The sequence below is a fragment of the Plectropomus leopardus genome, chromosome 3, assembly GCF_008729295.1.
Source record: "Plectropomus leopardus isolate mb chromosome 3, YSFRI_Pleo_2.0, whole genome shotgun sequence".
In the NCBI taxonomy this organism is placed as follows: Eukaryota; Metazoa; Chordata; class Actinopteri; order Perciformes; family Serranidae; genus Plectropomus; species Plectropomus leopardus.
In genome coordinates, this window is record NC_056465.1 from 30,125,433 (window position 1) to 30,149,691 (window position 24,259).

Consider the following 24,259-nt stretch of genomic DNA (forward strand, 5'->3'; position numbering starts at 1 on the left):
TTCATCTGACCTCCTCTGCACCACAGCAGGACTACCTGTCCATCATCAGCTTACAGGAGTCCTTCCTTCTCCCAAATCCAGTCCAGTTTAGGACAGGGAGGGATTTTATTAGTTACTGAAACAGGGAGGTTTTAATGCTGTAAATGTGTCCCTGCAGCCTCTTAGCAGCATGTTTAGTCAACAGTCAAAGTACACATTGCTGTTAATTTTACTCACAGTGCAAGTTTAATGCATGGGCGGATTATGAACCAATGGGCCCCTGGGCACAGATGAGCTAAAAGGCCCCACCACCTCTCCCTCTACATGGGTAGAGGAAACAGAATTTGTGGTGGTTTTGCATGTTTTTGCAGTCGTATTGCATCATTTTGTTTAGCAATTTAGCCATTATATGTGTCGTTGTGTAGTTGTTTTGTTGTTGTTATTTTGTTTGGTAATATTGTGTCTCTGTTTGGTTGTTGTTGTCATTTGTGTCTCCCCATAGTTGTTTTGTATCTGCTTGTTGTCACTTTGTCTTTTTGTAGTCATTTTGTGTCTCCTTGTAGTTGTTTTGTGTCTCCTCAAAGTTGTTTTGATCGTTTTCTGTTGCTTTGCAGTTATTTTGTGTCTCTTTGTGGTCCCTTTGTATCTCCTTGATGTCATTTTGTGTCTCTTGTAGTTGTTTTGCATCTTTTTGTAGTAGTTTTTTTTTAGGTAATTCTGTGTCGTTTTTGTTTGTTTTGCTGTGTAGTCATTTTGTGTCTGCTTGTGATTGTTTTGTATCTCTATGACTGTGTTTTCGTATCTCTTCGTCATTTTCTGTCTCTGCATAGTTTTATTTCTTTTTTAAGATTTTGTGTTTTTTGTAGTTATTTTATAGTCGTTTTTGTTTTGCTTTGTAGACATTTTTTGTGTGTCTGTTTTCATTTTGTGTCTGCTTATGATCGCTCTGTGTTTCTTTGTCATGTTCTGTGTCCTAATCCTTCTTTTATGTCTCTTAAGGTCATTTTGTGTATTTCTTTGTTGTTTATCGCTCTGCAGTGTCTCTTTTGCTGGGTTTGCTTTTTTTTTGTTGTTATTTTGTATTTCTATGCAGTTAATTTGCATCTCTTCATTGTCTCTTTCTGGTCAGCACGTGTTAATTTGAGTGTCATCTTGCAGGTGAAGGCCAGGGGGGCCCCTGTCACTTTGGGCCCCTGGCCTGTGCCCTTAGGGCCTGTTTAGTTTTCTATCTTTGGTTAGAAAGCGTGTACTTTCGAACATACACACACGTTAACACGGAGCAGACTGTGCGGTCCTGATGTAGTTACGTACCCTGGACAGGCTTCAGCTGTGCTGCAGTACTGGGTCATCGTCTGTCCTGAGGGGAAACGAGCAAGAGGGGCAGCAAATCGATCAGTTTTCTCCACATATATTATTGACAGTACAATTTTCATCTCCCCCACTGTTCCCTTTTCTACTTCTCGTCTGTCTCCGCTCCGCTCCTCCCAGCCTCCTCTCATCTCCGTCTCTCTCCCTCCAGGTGACTGCCTGTTTGCTCAGATCGTAGCACAATAACGCAGCAGCCCCCATCCTTCAGAAGAGTTTGTCTGACGGGGCAGGTGGGCGGCGGGTGACAGGGAGTTGCAGGGGGCCATGCAGCAGGGGTGAGGGGGGGATTCGCACAGACACAGCGTCGGGTGAGGAGGGGGTCGGGGCAGGTCGGTGTGGAGATGAAGCTCAAACAGCGCATGGTGGTGCTGTGTGCCGTGCTCCTCCTGCTGGGCCTGGCCAAGATCTTCCTGCTGGATGGAGGCGAGGGCTCTGCAGCCAGCCGACGGGATCTCAGAGCGTTTCGCAAGGTCAGAGTGCCATTCATCTTCAGTCTTATTTGAAAAATGTATTAAAACTTCGGGGCTGGCTTTTGGCAGATTAATGAAGTAGGATGAAATTGGCTACAGCCACTAGTGGAATTTAACTAAGTACATTTACTCAAGTGCAAATTTGAGGTACTTTTACTTTACTTGAGTATTTTCTCTTTGTGTCCCTTTGTACTTTTACTGCACTTCATTTCAGAGGGAATATTGTACTTTTTCCTTCACTACATTTACCTGACAGCTTTAGTTACCTTACAGTTAAGTCTAATTTTTTTAAGAATAATTTTGAGCTTTTGAGGTGTTTTTTATTATTAAAAAAGTATTTTTTAGTTTAGTTCAGTTTTAGCTAGTTTTCTATAGTCTTTAAATAATTTAGAGATTTTTGAGTGTTATTTTTCTTATAATTTTGAGTTTTTAGGATTTTTTTTAAAATAATATTTTTGAGGGTTTGGTGGTATTTTGTTGTTATTTTATTTTAGATTTTCATGTATTTGGTGCTTTTACTACTTTAAGTTCTTCTCCTGCATATAGTGACATACTTTTACTTCAGTAAAATTTCAGGGTTTTAACTTGTAAAAAATATTTTTTACAATGTGGTATTGGTACTTTTACTTAAGTAAAGGATCTGAGTTCTTTTTCCACCACTGGCTAAAGCTAGTATACAGTCATTCTTAACAGTGCTATTATTATCACCCACCTTTAACAGATGGAAGCTGGCCTTTCTCTGTCCCGGGGAGCTCGCCTCACCCACACCCTCCAGTCTCCGTGGGAGATAGCGAGCCAGTGGGTCGGGCCGAGAGAAGTGTACCCTGAGGAGACCCCGGAGCTGGCTGCTGTGCTCACCTCCCTCAGCACTGCCAGGATAGAGCGGGCGGATGTCGGCTATAAGGGCACGCAGCTCAAAGCCCTGCTGGTGCTGGACGGGGGACAGAAAGTGGTCTTCAAACCCAAAAGGTCAGATTTTAACTCGGACTGAAATCCAAAAAACATAAAGAAACATAAGATGAGTTTATGAAATATAATATTTTGTTATAGATAAAATAACCTAACAGTCTATACAGGTACAGCTGCAATTATTAGTTGTTGAATCAGTCAATCAGAAAATTAATTGCAAGTATTTTGATAAACATTTAAGTCTTTCCTTTTTTATGTAATTTGCGATTTTATGGATTTTTTCTTATTATTTATTTAGATAATTTTAGTTAAGTGAGTTGTTTTAGTAAGTTTTAGCTAGTTTGTATTGTTTTTAAATAATTTTGAGATTTGGGGGTATGTTTTTTATTCTTTTTTTTTTATTATTTTGATTTTTTTTCTTCTGTTTTTTGATTTTTTTTAAATTTTAATTTTAAAAATGTAATTTCTTAGTAAATTTTGAGTCAAACTGTAAAATTAGGAAGTGCCGATCAAATATAAATCAAATATAGATAAATATATGATCAAATATAAGATTATGTTACTGCACTGCCTATTTTTTTCTGAATATGTTTTTAGTTACAATACTGCCTCCTGCACAGTGAAAACAGAGGCCGAAACCCCCCCAAAAAACTGCAATACAAAGCAGCGCTGGTCACACGCAAGGAGCACAAGATTCTGTTACTGAGTTGCATATTTTTAGCCTCAGTTTTTTTTCAGAAACATGTTTTGTCTTGTCATTAAACTGTTATATAAGATTGCTTCTTGCCGTCCGTCTCGCCACTTTTGTTTCAAACGTATGAGGACACATCACTTCGCCCACCAGCAGGATCACTTATTATAGCTGAAGGTTTTCTATGTCAAAAGTATTTACGTCTTTCTGCTGCATAGATGGCCTAACCCTCTGTATATTGTTGAAAAATACTATATATATATATATATAATATTCTTTAAGAGCGGCTTTTTACTTGTATCCTCTCCGCAGATATAACAGAGACTACGTGGTCGAAGGCGAGCCGTACGCGGGCTATGATAGACACAATGCAGAGGTGGCTGCTTTTCACCTGGACAGGTGTGTAAACATCCTTATCTGCGTGTCTGACCTTTATCCTCTCGGATCTGTCGATGTAACGTGGTGTCGTGTCCTGTTGCAGGATCCTGGGTTTCAGGAGAGCGCCTCTCGTGGTCGGGAGATACGTCAACTTGCGAACGGAGATCAAACCTGTGGCCACAGACCAGCTTCTGAGCACCTTCCTCATGCAGGGTGAGTGTCTGTCCACTCTTTCAGCGTCTGTCACACTCCTCATATGACTTCGTAGTAAGATGTCAGTGCTGTCAGATGGTCCGGACTGAGCGTGCGGTCTTACTGTATGAATCATTTTCTTTTATTTTGACTCATCTGTCCACTTTCTTTCTTATTCCAATGTCACTCTCACTGCCTCTCACTCTTTGTCTCACTCACCTTAACTGTCTTTTTTTTCCTGGCGTTCTCAGTCAGCACAGTAGACCAGGATATTCCCTGCCTGGTCCTTTTCGTTGAGGGTGTTGCATCATAAAAGGGAAGCTTTTAATGGCACTCGTACCCTTACCAGTACTGCTTGTTCATCTAGTGCCTTAACAGTACTCTTATTTGTTCTTTTTTTATTTTTAAAAAGGAAAAAACAAGCAAATTAAGAACAGAAATAACACTACTTTTTTTCCTAATATGTACTGTATATAAAATAATATTCTTGAGTACAGCATTTTTTTGAACCAGTCATAAATTATGATAATAATGATAATAATACCTGTAAAAACAGAAGTAAGAAAGTGCTTTGACAGACAAAGCAAAGCAGAGGCAATAAACCTCAGAGTTATAATGCCGAACGAAGGCAAAAAAAAAAAGAGTTAAAGCAGAATTGGGCAGAATATCAGGGGTAGAAACATGTAAGAAAAATACAATAACAGAATAGAGGCAGTGAACACAGAACATAGATAATAATGATCGTAATAAACAGGGTCAAGACAGAATAAAAAAGATGAGTTAAAAGATAAATTAAAGATCAATATAAAAGACAACATCACATAAAAGCAAGTCTGAAGAAACGGTTTTTTAAGAAGTTACTGATTCTGCAGCCTTGTCTCCTCAGGCAGGTCATTCCAAAGTCGAGGGGCCCTGATGGCAAAAGCATGGTCACCTTCAGATTTAAGCCTCGATTTATGTTTTCGCACATACGACAGTCTCAGAGATAAATCTCTTTTGTGTCGGCAATAGCAAAAATTAGGTCTGCATGATGGGCAAAAACAAAAAGGTCATATTGTGTTATTTTGACAGATATTGCAATTGCATTATGAGTTGTGTAGGAATGATAATTAGGGATTTTTTGCATTTTATTTTTAAAAAAAAATAAATAACCAGATATGATTTTTGCTGGGGTATGATTTGTAGGCCAGAAGGCCCCGCTCTCATCTCTGCAGCACCACACTGCTTCATGTATAATGGTTATAATGGTTTATCACAAATTGCAGCTCCTGCAGTTTGGATAATATGGTAATTAATATCTCAACTGGTTTTAACTTTGTCGCAACCAAATGTTGATTCTGTTTAGCATTAATATATTTCTATCATATCTAAAGTGTTTTGGTTTTGTGTGGATAAATAATTTAGTGCCACCGATCTTGGTAAATATGCTTTTACTTTGGAGCTAAAAGAAGTCCCTTTTAAAGATATTTTGACAGTATATTTCTCAAAAGGAGTCTGAACATTTATTGCATATATTTTAAAAGATGTTGTTTGTAATAGTGCTTCATCCTAGTCCTTGGTATTTTTCATTGGCTGTAATATTATATTCAGTGTTTTGATTTCATAAGTATTATCTGTACTATATCTGACTTCAAGGGTTTCCTTTCTCTGTGCGATACCTGTTGAGCCGGTTTTTCATTTGGTTCAGGAAATATGCAGGTTACAGCTCGTAATGGCTCCAGGCAATTAATCACATTTCCAGCCCTGCCTTTTAAAGCCGCAATCACAACTTTCCTCTCGTTCAGCCAACAGCAAAGATTGTTAAATATTTACTGTAGATATCTCTAGAGCTGCCAAGAATAATCGCAAAAATTGATTCGTTTACAGATTGATAGAATATTAACTGGCAACTATTTTATACTGGATTAATTGTTTAGATGATTTTTCAAGTAAAGATCCCAAAAAGACATTTGATGGTTTCAGCTCTTCTAATGTGATGTGACAGTATTGTAAATTTTATATTTTTGGATTTTGGGTGATTAAGTGACAAAAACAGGGCATTTGATGATGTCACTGGATGCTCTAAGAAATAGTGATGGGTGATTTCTAATTTTCTGAGGCTTAGTAGATGAACAAAAAAAATACATGAGCTGCATAAGTTTCAAAACATAAGCTGCAGCCGTGATTATTTCATATCGGCCTTGTTGGTATGCGGTGATGAGTTTACATACATACATTGAAGTAAACGGATTTGGGGTCCATGGCTTCGTGAGTTTGACAGGTGTGACCTAACCTGGGTGTTATCCTCATTTTTATAATACTCGTGTATCTTTATCTTCTATCTCATAAGGCATTTAGGCCCGCCTCAGTAATAATTATGTACACTTTATTATTACACTTATTGCCTGAAACATAGACATGACCGTGATCATTGACTGTGTTTACATGTGTGTTTGTTAACATACAAATGTCTCCAGTATTTTAGCCAACATGGCAGCAGGGTTTAGACCTTTACTGACTGACAGTCCTGACAGTTTTTATCTTGCTAACCCCTGGCAACAAACCAAAAAATCCGTCTTTTCAACTTTTACCCTCCATCAACTTCGTTCTCCGCTCCATAAATCCACCAGCAAACCGCTCGGCTCCCAGCCCATTCGTCCCCGGCAGCACAGCAGCCTGATTATGGAGGTAACTGCGGTAATCCCGAAGCTTCACTAAGCTCATCTGTTAGTCACAAGATGCATCACTTGGTTTTGTTCTTGAGGGCCAACAAGCCTCAAACTGAGTAATTTTGGGCTACTCCTATAAAGGAACTAGAATTTTTTTAGATACTTTTTTGTGTAAATTAACAGGTGTTAATTACTTTTTAAAAAATATACTAAATATGTGTTTTTCATATCTCAAATCCAATGTCTGAATATTTTATAGAATTTAAAGCCCATTGCTCTTTGAAAAGGTGTGCTTGCATTATTATGCCATTATATTATAATTTTATCGTAAAATGGTTCAAAATGACAACAGTATCAATAACCACAATTATTTTTCAGACAACATATCATCAAACAAAGTAGTTATCCTGACAGGCCTAAATCCATGTGCAAAATTTTACTTCTTGTGTGTAATTATTTATTTTTTTGTGGTTACCACTGAATTGTCCTGTAGGCTTCGTATTGTTTTAAGTAGATTGCAGCTGCATGTAGCACTATTGCTCAAGCAGAATTTCCCCTTGTGGACAATAAAGTGTATCTAATCTTATTAAACCAGATTTCGAATTAAGTAGATGAGTACGGAGCGCGTCTAAAACCACAGTCTTGAATTATATGTAGATTAATGTTGTGGTAATTTAAAAAAAAAAAAACCTTTCTGATGTCAGCATTAGGTTTTTTTTAGTCACTGTTAAATGTCAACAAGTGACCTCTGCTCATCATGGTTGATGTACCAGGTTGTCATAACTCTGTGGCTTTGTGGGATTTTCTTTTTTTCATATCACAAATGCTTTTTTTTCCCAATTACGGAAAACTGATTCACCAGCTTTTAGGCCCCTCACATGTTTTATATTCTGTAGGTCACCATGTGTTTATAGCTGTCACTTACCGCCAACTGGTGTTGAACCTATTGTGACTCATCTCTTTAACGGCCTCTGCAATTGTGGTTTACAGCGGAGGGTCAGAGCAGAACGCACTTTCACAGTAGGACAGGAAGCTGCAAGGATGTGTCATTTAGTCCTCAACAGAATGATTAATTAATACAAACTTCAAAGGGTTGTTATCTCAATACGAAAGACCACCTACTCCTAGATGCATGAAGTTATGCATAAAAATGAATATGCTTTATTGTCGCTGCATGTTCAACACAATGAAATTTGGTTTGGCTGCAATCCACTCCACTTAGCAGCATAAACAAATATAATCAACATACATATATAACTAGAAAAAGTGTAGCGTATAAAATTATCAAAGGTCATTAAGATTTTAATCGAACATTTGAAATTTAATCAATTAATTGATAGGCTTTGAAATGCTGTGAAAATATATGCAATATGTTACTATGCGCTTTGACTGAGGCAAAAAATGCATTTGGTATCGTTTGAAATAAGCCATTTTCTTTTCTCAAATAATGATTGATCAATTTTTAATTTTAGCCAATAATTTATTTTAAAAAGTGCTTACAATTTGCAACCTGATTCACCACAATTAAAACCATAATGATGGTACATCTTATGTTTTTTCGTTTCTTTTTGCTGCTCACAATTTTAAAACATGACATTAAAAAATGAACACAGACTGTGTCCCCGTTCCCTCTGGATTATTGCAGAGACTTCACTGTCAACAGTTTATAACAGCACTAATCGATTTTGTCCAAAATGTTGACAGCCTATTGTTTGGATTGTTGATTGGACAGTAATTTTAAGAAAATATTCTTTTGAATGCGTGTAAACCAAACCTTTAAAAAAAGGGCTACAGCCAATGGTTATTGATTGTCGATTAATCCAGCGATTATTTTGGTCATTTAATAGTTGCTATGTTTCTGCGTCGGCAATAGCAGAGGCAGGAGGTATAATGATTTTGGGTTACCTGTCAATCACATTCTTGTGAACTTGATATCTCAAGAACGCCTTTAGGGAACGTCCTCAAATTTTGCACAAACATCCACTCAAATTCAACAATGAACTGATGAGATTTTAGTGATCATAGGTCAAGGCCAAGGTCATTGTCTGTCTTACTTTCATTAACATGATATCCCAAATCTTTCAAATGTTTACTGCGACTCAAAGATGAACTGATTACATTTTGTTGGTCAAAGGTCAAGGTCACTGTGATCGTGCATGTGTCTCATTTTCATGAACACGATGTCTCGGGGGCACCTTGAGGGAATTTCTTCAAAATTGACGCAAACGTCCACTTGGACTCAAAGATAAACTGATTAGAATTTGGTGGTCAAAGGTCAAGAAACATGTTTCTGTGGTCCAGGCAGTAATTCTGTTACAGTCCATGAAAATCAGAAACTGGTAATAACTGTGAAGCACTGTTTTCCAAAGCCAGAGATGACGTCCTCAAATATCTTTTCTCCACAACCCAAAAATATTAAGTTTATTGGAGTAAAGAAACCAGAAAATACTCATATTGTATAAGCTGAAATCAGAGAATTCTGACTTTTTATTTTTTTCAAAAAATATTCAAACCAAATAGCTGATTATCAAAAGTTGACAACTAATTGATTAATTGTTGCTGCTCTACTTTAAAGCTGTATTAGGAGAAAGAAACTGTTCACGTGTAGACTCTCACTAACACAGCCGAATGCAGTTTTTATTAGATATTTACAGCCTCATAAAAGATCTTAACTCAGCACCTGTGGGAGTCTCCCTAACATCTGAACATTTAAAGTTCAACAGGTGTGGTATTTACTGCAGGGCTATTCCTTTTTTATTAAAGTTGTGAAAAGCATCTCTCGACTGCACTGAACAAGTGAAGCAGGATTATTCTGCTTCATTAAGCCAATTAAGGGCACAAAGTGGTTAGACTGATGTTATCAAGCCTTCTGTTAGAAAGAATAACTTGTGTATTAAAAGGTAAACAGCATATATTTGAGAAAATACAGAGTCCCTTTATAAATTATATAAAGGATTTAGATCTATCACATGAACAAGTGAATGGCAAATTTTTATGGACCATGCAGATTCTGTGCCTGTAGGAATTATTTATTTATTTATTTGTCTTTTAAATACCTAATATTTAGCATTTATTATATAAATGTATATGAGGAGCATTCTTGTTTTTATTTTATGTATTTTTTTCCTACTGTTTTTCTTTCTATTTTGTTCTGTATGAAAACAAACTTATGTGTTATGTTATATGCTATAAGATTGCAAAAAGCTGTATTTTACAGCATATTTTGGGGGGAAAAAAATAATTCAAGCCAACTAAGGAGTTAATGTGATCAGATTAAGTCATGTCCGGTTCAAGAACTGACATACCATTGAAACATACTATTACAGCAAAAATTAACACATACACTGGAACAAAAAAAAGCAAAAGAGTACTAATGGCAGCATGGTGTACATTAGAAATAAACTCCGACACATGTAGAGAAGAAGTCAGTAATTTGAACATCTGATAAATCTTGTTATCGAGTTCAGATTGCTCACGTAGTTGTGGGCTCAAGTCCGATGTGAGTAATGTGAAATTTATTAGAATCATATATGCTCAAAATTAAAGTTATGCATTTTTAGAAACTCAAGTTCTCTGACAGCTGAACTTTGTTTTAACAAGTGACATAAGAGCTTCCACTCGCTGAAATACTGTTTAAACACCTTCAGATTGTCTGTCTGTCTCTTTCGTATTTTTAGTCCGCAGATTTCTGTCTGTTTCTTTGATTTCATTACATAAGTGACATTTGAAGACAGAACAAATGGTGGAAATGCACGTTCCTCCGAGGCTAGTGTCATGGGTTAAAGTTGTTTATTTGCTTCATTTCACAGTTATTTCACATTTTTCACTCTTTTCACTCCGTTATTGACTTTGTTTGTCCCAAGAACTCAGTTGAGAGTTTCATACTGAACCTCCGCACAATGCCATGTTTGCATCTCTTATGTTTTATCATTTAGGTGTTATCGTCAGGTGGATTTATTTTCTCGTGTACCTTTACTCTCTTTCTCTCTCCAGGTAATAATACATGTTTCTATGGAAAGTGTTATTACTGTCGGGAGAGCGAGCCAGCGTGTGCGGAGGGAGAGATCATGGAGGGATCGTTAACCCTTTGGCTTCCAGACGTCTGGCCGTTGCAGAAACACCGACACCCCTGGGGACGCACATACAGAGAGGGAAAACTGGCCAGGTGGGTGTCTAGAAATGAGTTAAGCACAGGGAAAATCCGGTGTCTTGACTGAATTGTCACTGATGTTTATCAGAAGGAAAAGGAAACATCTTTGTGCTGATGCTGAGCTCAGGGTTTCCGTCGGTGTTTTGCAAGTCCACCCCACCTAAGCAGTGGGGGATTTTTAAAATAATGTGTTTAAAGATGTTTTTATACTACATTAGCCTCCAGAGTAAAGCAAAGTACCCCACTGACAATAAACTGAATGCAGATGAAAATTAAACTGACTTCACACACACACATTACAGAGCCGCCAGCCTCATGAGCCGCAGCAGCAGCTGGGAATTTAACCAGAATCAACATTAATAATAACATTACCTGTTAGCTGTAGATAGACTGTTTTATGTTCATACAGATACAGTTAACAATTTGTCAGCGGAGGATTGCATTTTCAGTGAGTGAGCTGACGCACTAAAATAAGATCTTTTCATCGCATTGTCCTTGGCAACTTGCTGTAGGTGGCTTTCCATTAACCCTCAAATTGCGCAAATTGAAATTGCGACTATAAAATACGACTAATGGAAACATTTTGATTTTGAAAACCCTCCAAGAGGTGTTGTTGTATCGCATTACTCTTCAGAAGTGGAGCGGATCATCTGAAAGTTTTGAATCCACTATTCCTCTGTCCAATCGTGGACTGCCTCCTCCCAGATATGAAGGGCTTATCTTTCCATTATCACTTGCACAACTCGCTCACGTCGCCTACAATTGGATATAATGACGGCTAGTGCGGTGGCTGCAATAGAAATAAAGCTGCAAATGTTTTGAACATCCATCGCCATGCTTCTTGGAATGTTATCACGAAAGGAGAAGTCGCATAACATCAGTCATCTTGCAATTTTGTTTTATCAACTTTTCAAAAAAATCGCTTAAGTTTTGTAAATCTGTAATGGAAGCCTACCTAGTGTCTCTCCCCATGACAGCTGCTTGTTTTCCAGGAGACACACCAGCTAGCAGGACCATTTCTAGCTTTTCTAGTTTTGTCACTTTTTCTTTCACTCATAAATATGCAAATCTTCATCATATTTCATATGCACATGACACTAAATATTACATTTACACTTAAAAAACTGTCTTTAATTGAATGTCCAAATCAAAACAGTGACTCACTGGCCCCTGTCAAAAAAGGCCCCCACCTGGCCTAACAACATTTCTGGGACAAACCCTAGTGATCATCAACAGCTTTTCCATAGTGATGGTATTTTAGGACCACAGTTATTAAAAGACTGACCTGTACTTTCCTAATCATAAAGAGCAAAGACACTCCTACTCTGTTCCGAGAAAGGCTTCCTGAGGTGGGAGGATGACTGAAGGAGGGGGTATGTGGCGAGTTTGCAGTGATCTTATCATTTTATGAGTGATAAGTGATGCCCATGCTGTGGTTGCAGTGTGTGCAGCACAGTGAAAGTTTCTAATATCACAAATTAAAGCAATGAGAATTCTCTCCGAATTCATAGTTTAGAGCCCTTTTTTTCCAATTGGTAATTTAAAGTGCATCATCAAAAACTTGATTTGAAGTTGTTTTTTTCCCCTCTGGTTCAATATAAAAAAACTGTTCAAAATGATAAAAATTCTATTAACAGCATCAAAACATTGAACCACTGAACACCCATGCTGCCATGGACGCTTCTTCCTCGTGTGTTTTAGGCAGATGAGATAACTGACAAAGTGATAGTACAGAGAACTCATCACTTCCATTCAGGCTTCATTTCTATTGCTTTGTAGCACATAACTTTGAGTTTATTAATTCATCATTTAAAAGGTGATTTAATTCATTTACTTTCAATTGTTAATTAATCAATTCATCACAAGGTCTTCATCAGGGTTCAACAGTAGAAAATGCTTGACGGTTTAATACAGTACTTGTTTTAAACAAAATATTTTAGCATCTTATTTATTATCAGTTTGTTAATTCCTTAATTATTTGCAAGATGTGTCCCATGAAGAACATGCTAATAATTATATAAGTTTATTATAATTGATAAGAGAGAGTGTTCAATTCATAAAATACTGTCCAAGTGCGTTTAGTTTTAGTTTCAAGTGTTCCCTACAAAGTACAGCAGTGCCACTCAAAATGAAAAATGTGAAATTTTTCCACAGTACAATTCAACATTTCTGAAGAATCACATTTCCAATAATAACTGAAAAAAGCAATACATTAATTATTTACTGTAGTTTAAATGGAGCGATTCCATCAAGTATAATCCTATTACATCTGCAATCATTAATAATAATTAATGTTGCCTTCCCAGGAAATTATTACAAAACACTCCAAAATTATTACCCATAAAATAAAACATTATGAATTACATTTTATTCCTGAGTAGCATTAAAGCTGGAGTGGGAAACTTTTGTCTCCCCCCTCTGGCAGAGCAAGTCATTATACAAACATTGTCAAAAACCAGCTTATGATCAGTATCTGTAGATGAGCTCGCTGCATTTCCCCCGCCCACAGGAGCGCTCTCTGCAAGTCTTTAAATGCCTTTGCAGCGATGACAACTATGGACAGAGGGATTTCTTAAGATTATTTATTTATTTATTTACAACATTACAACACTACACACAAGATTCACTATATAAGCAACACATCACAAACCATCAACATCACAAGACAAATTAAAAAAGGAGGAAAAAGCCAAAGTGGCCAGCTGACCTTTTGATAAAGGTGGCAGTGTTTGGTGCTGTAAGGATCACCGGTAACGAACCTAAGGGCTTGGATATATGTAGCATCCAGTGACTTTAATGTTGAGGCAGCAGCTTTTCCTTAAATGACATCCCCATAATCTAAAACAGATTAAAAAACAAGTGATTCAATTGTTCTTTTTCTTTACAAAAAAGGGAAATGGTTCTTATTCCTGTGAAAAAAACCAGTTATTGTTCTCAGTTTATCAGTAAGGATGTCAATATGATCACTCAGTGTTTTCACAACATCATTGTCTGTAAGTGTGTTGATGGAACTGTGCTGATGAGGAAGTATTATTGCTGACAAATATTTCTTTACCACAAAGAAGTAGCAGATTTCATAAGAGATTGCATTATGGCGTGCCGTTCTGCTTTTGTTACAACATTGAATTTTTGTGAGCAATGTGAACTATGTGGAACATTGTGAACTATGTGGTACACTGAGTTAAGTGACACATGGTGAACAACAGTCATGTGCATACTATGGGACCACACAGAATACACACTGATCAGCCAAAAATATTAACAGCACTGGTGGCTGAAGTGGACAACGTTGTTCATCTCGTGACAGTGCAGAGTTCTGCTGGGAAAACTGCGCCCTGAGTGTGTGACAGAGTTAAAGCTGAATACGCATGCAGAAAAGCTATGTAACTGGAAAACCTTGCTGAGCTCAGCAGTAATTATGCTCCCTGCTGAGCACTCCTGATGAAATCAGATCTTTCCTGTTGCAGAAGTTCAGTCACATTTCATAGGGATTTTCAAGGATATGTAAGATTACATATTACTGGCATTGTCTCTTTCACGTTCTCTCTCACTCTCTCTCTCACACACACATATACGCACATGCACACACTGTTGAGGTGAGGAAAGCAGTGTTGTGTGCGCGTTGTGTTAGCATCCTGTTTGTGACAGCAGATTGAAGAATGTCTTAATAGTGTGAAAATAAAATGGATAAATAGATGCTTGGTCTGTTCAAGTGAGGTTGGCTTTAGATCACGAGAGTCAGCCGTCTCTGCTGAGTGTAGGGAGGACGTAGTTAGATGAAGAGAAAAGCAAGGTCACAGAAGTATGGTACATGAAGAAACACACACAGACAAAACAAAAATCAAAAACACTGAATGCAACACACGCAAATGCCACCTCACACATTTGTTTGCGCTCACACGTCATTTTGAAAGACTTAGTTGATTTTATCAGCGTCAAAATTGGAAATAAATTTTACCTGCTCATAAAATCTACTTTTTGAGTAATTGTGCGAGTGGCGGTGATTTACTCGTGTGTGTGTGTGTGTGTCTGCACGCTAACAAACCATTACCTGTTTACAGGTTTGATTTTCATCTGATTTCAGTGCGTTTGTGTGTTTGTTGATCATCCAGGTGGGAGTATGATGAGAGTTACTGCGAGGCGGTGAAGAAAATGCCTCCATACGATGCAGGACCGAGGCTGCTCGACGTCATCGACACGGCCATATTTGATTATCTCATTGGGAACGCTGATCGTCATCACTATGAGAGTTTCCAGGATGACGGCGGCGCCAGCATGCTCATCCTTCTCGACAACGCAAAGAGGTGAGTAATAGTAACATTTTTTTTATATATATATATATATATATATATATATAATTTTTTATACCATAATTTTTACTATTTTGGAGTTCGGTAATAAAAACAACAAAATGAATAAATCAAAGGAACAAAACTTCAGTAAAAACATGAAACCCTTAAATTCTCATCTAAGACTTTTTCCGACACATCTGAGCTTTTTTCTAAAACAAGAAAACTAAAATGGTTATAAAATCTATTGAGAGTTTTCCCTAAAAGTGCTGTATGTAACTCTGGAGAAAGACAGTTTAGTCTCATTCCCAGGTTGTCAAATACCAACACTTTGCTTGGACACGAAGAGTTGGATATTCTTTTACTCATTCTTTTATTCATTCTTTTACTTTTAAATTAAACATACTTTTTTACTCATCTACAAGGTCTTTAAGAGATAGATCAGATCTTTTGATGTGGGTTGTATGAGGTACTGACCCATAAGTCAGTGTATTACATACATTTGACATCCGGCGGTACGAAGCAGAAGCAGACAGCCCTTTTTGATGGTGAAACTGTTAACAGCTTCAGCTCCCGATATGCTTTCATCAAAGCCACCAAACAAACTTTTTAACAAAAGCAGTAATTTAAGCTCGCTGAACTCAGGAGCTGCTGGTCTACCTGTGCCTCTATCAATCATCAAGTTATTGTGTAACTGTAGTCAATCTGAACAAACTCCTTTTCAACACCAAAGTCACACAAAAACACAATCAAACTAACGGATCGAGGCAGTGATAAACCAGCAGCTCCTGTGTTACTCATTGTTATATGACTTATTTTGTCAAAGGAGTCTGATGGCTTCGTAGAGAGCGATGCAACTGTTTCAGTTCCCCATCTGAAATCACTGTCTGATTGCAAGTGAAAGCAGTAAAAATATTCTAAATATAGCATACATTTAAACTGATAGTATTTTTATAGGTGTCTGAAATATGTTTTGCTGCTGCCTCCGTGCGCAGCAGTACATTGCTCAGCTTCTGTTTCCATGCTCCTGTCTGCTTCTCCAAGCTGGGTGCGTGCAGACCGAAATCTACGGTATGTAACACACTGACTATAGAGAAGTACCTCATACAACACACCACAAAAGATCCAGAATATCCTTCTTACTCACACCGGTTCAGAAGCAGTGTCTGAATTACTGTCTTTCCAAAAAACAAATATTGTCAGTTTATATGGAAATGAGCTAGATTTGCCTACATCATTTACATTAACAATAAATCAGTTGACTTACTGGAAAATTTTAGCCTTATCAAGTTACATGTCTGGGCCTGTAGAAATTGTTTATATGAAGTCTAATTTTCATTCTCAAGGGGTTTATTTTGACATTTCCCCGCTTGCCCATCTTTTCAGGAATCCACTTATCGCCACTGAAACTGGTTTATAGCTGAGTCATGTTGCACATCCAGTTCCATGAAGTCAACCGTTACTCCCTCTTTGATGTTATTTTGGTTTTGATGATCAAAACCATAAGTGGAACATTTTTTATTTTAATTACTTAAAGAACTGAAAATAATAGCTGTTATTTCCAGTTAAGCTGCTGATGATTTTGTTTTTCACATATTTTTTTTATTGAACAAAACAGCAAGTGCACATTAAGTGTCCTTTCAGTGGCATCATGTCATTTTTTGTTTTCTTGATATTTTTTGCACAAATCTGGGACTTCTGTTTTGAGTCTGGCTTTAAAGTTCAGTCAGCAGCAGCAGGTTCTTGCTCACTGCTTCTGAAACTTGAGTCAGACAGTCCTACCTGTCAGTGTCACATCACACGAACATCAGGGTCAGTCAATAAACGGAAAAATTGACCAAAACCAGCATCATTAATGTTTAACGGACTTTATCTTAATCATATTTGTGTATTCTGAGAATTCATTTCCCTCAGTCAAGCTATTTTCTTTTTTTTTTAGAGTAGTTAAAAGTAAATCAGCCAGTCACATCTTACCTAAAGTATTCTTTGTACTTATTCAATATTTTTCTGCCTCGCAGTTAAAGCAATTCAATGCATGTTCAACTCTGACACACAAAATCACTTGAACTGTAGCAGGAGCAGATGACAAACAGACAAAGGATAATATAATCTTTATTTATAGAGCGCATTTCCACTTCAGTGTCACAAAGTGTTCAACAAAGGCAGCGAAATAGTATTGACAAGAATTATTGAAATCAACGGTAGAAAATCTGACTTAAATTCTATTTAATCTATTCAACTGGTCAATGGGGGGAAAAAATACTGCACGTTATCTCTAGATTAGGACTCTGAAGCCTCCAAAAGTAAATTATGACCACAGTTGAATCATACATTCACACAGTTATTATTAGTATACATGATGACATTCAAATACTTTCATATTGAATAATTTTTAACGTGCACAAGCCTGTCTGGCTGCTAAGTGTTGAACAGGACTGATGACAAAAATCATCAAAAAAATTTTTACAGAAGTTAACTCTGGGGTTGAAGATATCATATACAGCATAATGTTATAAATGTTAAATATCTCTGTAAAGCTGCGTGCATGAGATACATTTTTAACCCAGAGGCTAACGTTAGCATCCTGCTGCTCCAGTGTGATTGTTTCCCCCTCAGAGGCTTTGTAATCCAGCCTTGAACTGACACTGAATGCCTTCTGTTATTATTTATCAGGGTTTTTTTTTTTTCAATTAAAAATGCTTAACTTTTGGTAAAATGCTACGTTGGTCAATGTCATTAGTCATCCAATCACAGTAGAGAAGAGGCGGGACAAATACCACAAAGACAAACTGTCACAGAGGACAACTATGAGTGTGAACCACAAGAGCTGCTGTTTTCAGAGGAGAAACGCTTTCATGGACACACGATCTTATTAAAGTGGCAGCGATTGCGAGGTGGAGAATTTCCACCTCGCAGTTAAAGCAATTCAGTGCATGCAGTAAACCAAGAGGACCAACTCTGACACGCAAAATCACTTAAATTGTAAAAAGAGCAGATGACAACTAGACAGAAGATAACATAATTATAGAGTGCATTTCCAAATCATTGTTTAAAATACTGATTATCAGCGTTTTTAAAGAAAACATAAAATACTACTTGGTGTATAAAAACTAATAAAACAAGAAAGAAAAAGAAAGAAAGAAAATTTTTAATGGAAATAAAAGATGGTTTAAAGGAAATTAAAATTCACATATGTAACAGCTGACAATGTAATAACACAAATGTAAAAAAAAAAAAAAAAAAGGAATCTGTTATGTTTGTGGTAAAGTGAAATATTTCAGTTTTCAGAATATTCCCAGAAATGTAATATGAAAATCAAAAATTATGTTATGTTATACTATATACCTGCCGATGGGCTTGACTCAGCTCATTGGAAAATATCACAGTCTTGGGCAAAGTGGCCAAAACTTACCGAAACATTGCATGCAATAAAGGATGTGCCAGTAACAAGTGCATTTTTAACCTTCTCTTTTGCTTTCTCTCTCTCTCTCACTTTCTCACAAACACGTGTGTGAATGTATTCATTTTGTAAGAAGTGTAACTTACTGTGCTTCTCATCACCGTGTCTGGGTTTATTTTGCAGTGGTTACTGTAGCAGTTAAAGCAATTCAGTGCATGCAGTAAACCAAGAGGACCAACTCTGACACACAAAATCACTTAAATTGTAACAAGAGCAGATGAAAAATAGACAGAAGATAACATAATTATAGAGTGCATTTCCAAATCATTGTTTAAAATACTGATTATCAGGGTTTTTAAAGAAAACATAAAATACTACTTGGTGTATAAAAACTAATAAAAAAAGAAAGAAAGAAAGAAAATTTTTAATGGAAATAAAAGATGGTTTAAAGGAAATTAAAATTCACATATGCAACAGCTGACAATGTAATAACAGCCCACAACTGTAAAAAAACAAACAAAAAAAAAACAACAAATGTAATACATTTCCCACAAATGTAATAGCTATTACATTTGCAGGAATCTGTTATGTTTGTGGTAAAGTGAAATATTTCAGTTTTCAGAATATTCCCAGAAATGTAATATGAAAATCAAAAATTATGTTATGTTATACTATATACCTGCCGATGGGCTTGACTCAGCTCATTGGAAAATATCACAGTCTTGGGCAAAGTGGCCAAAACTTACCGAAACATTGCATGCAATAAAGGATGTGCCAGTAACAAGTGCATTTTTAACCTTCTCTTTTGCTTTCTCTCTCTCTCTCACTTTCTCACAAACACGTGTGTGAATGTATTCATTTTGTAAGAAGTGTAACTTTCTGTGCTTCTCATCACCGTGTCTGGGTTTATTTTGCGCAGTGGTTACTGTAGCACATGTGGAAATCACAGGGGGTCTAGATCCTCCCTAACTGGAAAAAAAAATAGATTTTCTCTCCACAAATAATCTCTATCATTTCAAATTCAATACGAATATGTACTAAAACACTTGTGCTAATTAAAGACATTAGACAGTGGTTCTCACAGGGGTTTGGTCCACTGTCAGCCATATTACACATTATATTTGTAGTAGGCAAATTTGCTATTTGCTAACATTTGTGGGATTATAAGATTAAAAGCTGCAGATTTGTATTATGTTTGTGGGCTGTTATTATGTTACAGTTACAGGGGAAAATCAGGGAAAATCAGATAAAAGCATGTTTTCAGAATGGACTTCAAGGAAATCATTCACTCAGACGACCTGATTTGAACTGATGCCAATGTGGGATGTGTGGGCACATTTTGACGTCACCAAACACAAACTAAAAAAAAGCTAAATGTCAATAATGTTGGAAAATGGTTGTGGTTGAGAGGTAGTAGCAACAATTTGTTCTTTTACCTGTAAAAACAAACCAAATAAACGAGCACATTTTGACGTCACCAAACACAAACTAAAGAAAAGCTAAATGTCAATAATGTTGGAAAATGGTTTTGGTTGAGAGGAAGTAGCAACAGTTTCTGCTTTACCTGTAATGAATACACATGAACTAACATTTGCACACTGGACCTGAGCGCTGCAGTACACTGTTCGAATGCACTGTTTGAAAAGATATGGTTTTATTTATAATTACTTGTTTCCAGGACCTGAGATTGTTTCCATCAAAATGCGTGCATTGCTGCGTGTCACTGTGTTTTTTTGCTCAAACTTTGATTAGAGGTTGGTATCAGCAGTAAACGAGACAGTGTGCGGGAGTTCTCATCTTTTTGAAGACTGCACCTTCCTCCGACACACTTTCACACTGTCAGTGTTTTTGAGATTTAAAGGGAAAGGTCAGCCCAAAATCAAAAATACATATTTTATTATTAATATTTTATATATTCTCCTCATGTGTAATGATATTTATCAATCTAGATTGCTTTAGTGCGAGTTTCCGAATGTTGGAGATATGTCTGCTCTCAAAGCTCTAAAATAATACTTTAGAAAAACTCAACAGTATTTCTCTTTCCAGAAACCATCACCAGTTTATTCAAGATACTCCACAGACCTTGTTGTGAGCAGTTTTAGTTGAATTGGATTGAATCTACTTTATGCCCAAGTGGTCATGCCCACACCTCAACCACTCTGTTCATGCTCTTCATAGAAATAATCAACAACACTATCCCATTATAGAAAAAGAAAACCATTAACAACATCACCACCATTAGCGTGCTTACATTTCCAGCCCTCATTTCTATGCTTCACAAAAAGAAAATATTTTTAAACCGTCTGATATGCCTACTTTGTTGTCCATATAACTGGTTATTTCTTCTGTTAGTTCCATTAATGCCATGAATGTTGACCTGTTTGCCCTGAATCCGACTGTCCAACAACAATTTATGCTTTTCCATGAACTCGTCTAACCTGTCAACAAAGCGTTTTTCCAATATGTCTTTTCAGCAACAATATTGCATGTTGATGTATTCACAGTTTGTGTTTAATAACGCCTGTGCTTTCTCGCCAGCGTCCCATTTTAGTCATGAAAGAAAAGGTTGTTTATGAACATTTTAGTCATAATTTTTTGTGAACAGAACTAAAAGTCTTTATTGCGTTTGTTGTCAGTACTATTTGATGTTTTTTCTGAATGTTTGTTATCTTGATTTTAAATCTGCAGACTCCTCAGAGGAGTACATCAGATAACAGGGAAACTGCTGTTGTGGCAAAAATGAAATCCACGCAACAGAAAGAGAAACTCTCTTCTGGTTCAGATAGTTCTTGCTGAGTGGAGTGTGTTGCCCGCATTGATTTTGAAAGTGTGTTTCGGGGTGTGTGTGCAGTCCTGTACAGTGCCATGGCCAGCAGAGTGTGGCTAATGCACTTTGATGGCTTCTCCTTACCGCAGTGCAGACAGGCCTCTGGCTTCAGTTGCTTTACTTAAGTCTTAATTTGTAATTTTATTTTCTGTTTTTTTTTCTGTGTGCAGCTTTGGGAACGCAGCTCTGGATGAGCGAAGTATCCTCGCACCTCTCTATCAGTGCTGCATGTGAGTACTCAGAAATCTCAATTCTTGATTTTTATGATAGTTTTATTTATCGTAACAGGGAATGGAAATGTGTCATCATCCAGACTGAAGGATGTAGGGCTCCAAGCATCTGTCGCCCTGGTCAGTGCAGTGTGTCCCAAACCTTTTGCCCTCTGCCTTTCTTTATCCACTGACGGCAGAGCCCACCGGCAAATGAAATCACTGCTCAGCGTGACATTGTTCGGCTCGAGAAGAGAAACAGAAGTGAGAAAAGTAAACAAACAGCTAAATTCAAGAGGGGTGAGATTCAAACAAACTTGATATATTAGGTAAGAAGGCTTACTTAGTTATGAATAATAATAGTAAACTTTATTTATTGAGCACTTTTATAAAAGGGATGCTGCTCAAAGTGCTTCACAATTAAAAAAAACAAACAAACACAAAGAAGCACAACAAGATTAGACAATGAAAAGACAGACTGATAAACGAGATATAAAAGTAAAAGTAAAAAGTACAGAGACTAGTAAGAATAGTAAAATTAGAGAGTTGATATAAAATAGTAATTACAAGAATTACATTAATGAAAAGCCAGACTAAATCAAAAGGGTTTTCAGCTGTCGTTTAAAAATGTTCACAGAGCCCGCTTCTCTTGTAGCTTGTGGAAGGGTACTCCATGATTTTGGAGGATTTTTAATGAAAGCTGTGCTTTTTGTGTGTGTAACGGTGTGTATTTAAAATCCCAGCAGCAGAAGATCTGAGAGCTCGTGAAGGATTATAGATCGACAGAGAGTCTGCAATGTAGGCCGGTCCCAAACCATTAAGAGCTAAAAAAAAAAAAAAAAAGTAAAAGAACATTAAAATCTATTCTAAAATATACTTGGTCTACTTATACATGACATGACAGATGATTAGACTTGCAGCCACCATAGCTACAGACCCTCAGAGATACCGCCGCCGCTCCCAGAATACTCCAGGATTCCCATTCTCCTTATCTCTGTTCCTCTGTCCGTCAGGGTTCGTGTGTCCACGTGGAACAGGTTAAACCTGCTGCGAAATGGAGCTTTGAGTTCAGCGATGCGGCAGGCTCTGGCGTTCGACCCCATCCACCCGGTCCTGGCTGAGCCACACCTCGCAGCCCTGGACAGGCGTCTATCTGGAATCATAGCAACTGTCAAACAGTGTATGGAAGCACAGGGCCCCGACAACACTCTGATAGAGGACCGAATGAACCTCCCACACCCTTAGAGACAAAGGACAGGAGAAATCAGCAGGAAAGGAGCAGCCAGGACTGAATTCAGGAGCCCGGAGAAGAGGAGCCGGTCCTGGTGTTAAAGAGATGCAGAGTGAGTAAGTGGATTGACGGGGTGGAACAACGACTGTGAATTTCTTCCTCTCTGGTTCTTTTTCTTCTTTGTCACTCTGATGAGGCGGGGGTGGTGGATTCAAAGTGGTGCCATCTTCGACCACAGAAAACTTTTTTTCTCAGGACTGTTGTACACTATAGGACGGTATCTACTGTAAGAACCTCTCTCTCTACTACTCCTGGTTGTGACGACGCTCCGAACTTGTGCCAAATTCTCCCTCCCAGTCCAGCTTTTCCTCGAGACTTGACCAAGGAGAAAAGATGGAGCTCGGAGGGACGTAGACACTCGAGGGGGCAGGAGGGACGGTGAAAATGAGCCACCAATGTCTCGATGAAAAACACTGTACAGCCGTGTTTTAGGCTGTTTGGAGCTTACGATCCTGTTTAACAGGAAATTAAATCAATTTTAGAATTGAAGGGGGTTTTTTTTTTCTCGAACAGAAATTGAAATTTTATTTGAGGGAAAAGAGAATTAACTCGGCCGCCCTTCCTTAATTATTGTGTACATATTTAACTAAGTAGTGACATAGAATTATGAGACGAAAGAATATAAATTTGTGGATTATAATATTAAATAAACTTAAGGGTGTGTGTGTGTGTGTGAGAGAGAGAGAGAGAGAGAAAGAGTGTGTGTGTGTGTGTGTGTGTGTGTTCGTGTGTGTTTGTGTGTGTGGAAGAGCACCACATTGTGCCGTAAATAAGAAAAGCTACTGACTTGACTGACTTGAAGTGAGGGGACACAGAGGACGGGTGTGTGGGTTCATCTTCAGTATTAAACTATGATCTATTTAATTGTGTTTCTCTCTCAGTCATCTCTTTCCGTGTGTTCACCTCTGGAAAGAAAAGCACAAAGCTTGCTACTATAAAAAAAAGACATTTGCTTTTGATGCGGTGCAGTGTTTATGTTGAAAGGGACTTTCACTTTAGTCCCTTTTAGTTGTTTGGATATCTTTATTTTAGTCAGATTTTTTTTGAGATGTGCTACAAGTCATATCTGAAAGACAGTGGTTGTAGATGACATTGAATTTATAATAACTAGTTCTCATCTGTCACCGTGTCACTTTCTGTAAACTTTCATTTTTTCAAATTTGAATCACTTCTTGTAGCCTCAATTTAGTTCAAATATAAGGGTACAGTTACTCCTTTCAGTGGGTGGGAGATGTGATCACAAACGTGTCTGCGTGGTTTTACTTGTTGCCAGGACCTGAGATTGTTTCCATCGAATGGCGTGCATTGCAGCATGCCATTGTGATTTTTGGCTCAAGCTTAAATCATGGTTTGGTTTCAGAGGTTCGTTTATGCAGATAAGAAGAACTCCTGCACGTCGTCTCGCTAATGGCTGTTCATCTGTAAGTGAAACAGTGTGCGGGAGTTCTTCTCATTGTT

At 37.5% G+C, this 24,259-nt stretch overlaps 1 protein-coding gene across 1 annotated transcript; it reads left to right on the forward strand.

Annotated features, from left to right (window-relative positions):
- Positions 1-1,661: 1,661 nt before the first annotated feature.
- On the forward strand, positions 1,662-23,400 carry fam20b (FAM20B glycosaminoglycan xylosylkinase). The gene is made up of 8 exons (XM_042512099.1): positions 1,662-1,817; positions 2,539-2,786; positions 3,730-3,816; positions 3,899-4,008; positions 10,629-10,800; positions 14,898-15,089; positions 21,472-21,531; positions 22,524-23,400. The coding sequence occupies exons 1-8, from the start codon at positions 1,689-1,691 to the stop codon at positions 22,753-22,755; spliced, it is 1,230 nt and encodes a 409-aa protein (XP_042368033.1). The 5' UTR covers positions 1,662-1,688; the 3' UTR covers positions 22,756-23,400.
- Positions 23,401-24,259: the final 859 nt, after the last annotated feature.

Coding starts and splice junctions, on each gene's coding strand:
- fam20b (XM_042512099.1), top strand. CDS start 1,689: ATGAAGCTCAAACAGCGCATGGTGGTGCTGTGTGCCGTGCTCCTCCTG. Junction 1,818..2,538: donor ATCTCAGAGCGTTTCGCAAG/GTCAGAGTGCCA, acceptor CACCTTTAACAG/ATGGAAGCTGGCCTTTCTCT. Junction 3,817..3,898: donor GCTGCTTTTCACCTGGACAG/GTGTGTAAACAT, acceptor GTCCTGTTGCAG/GATCCTGGGTTTCAGGAGAG.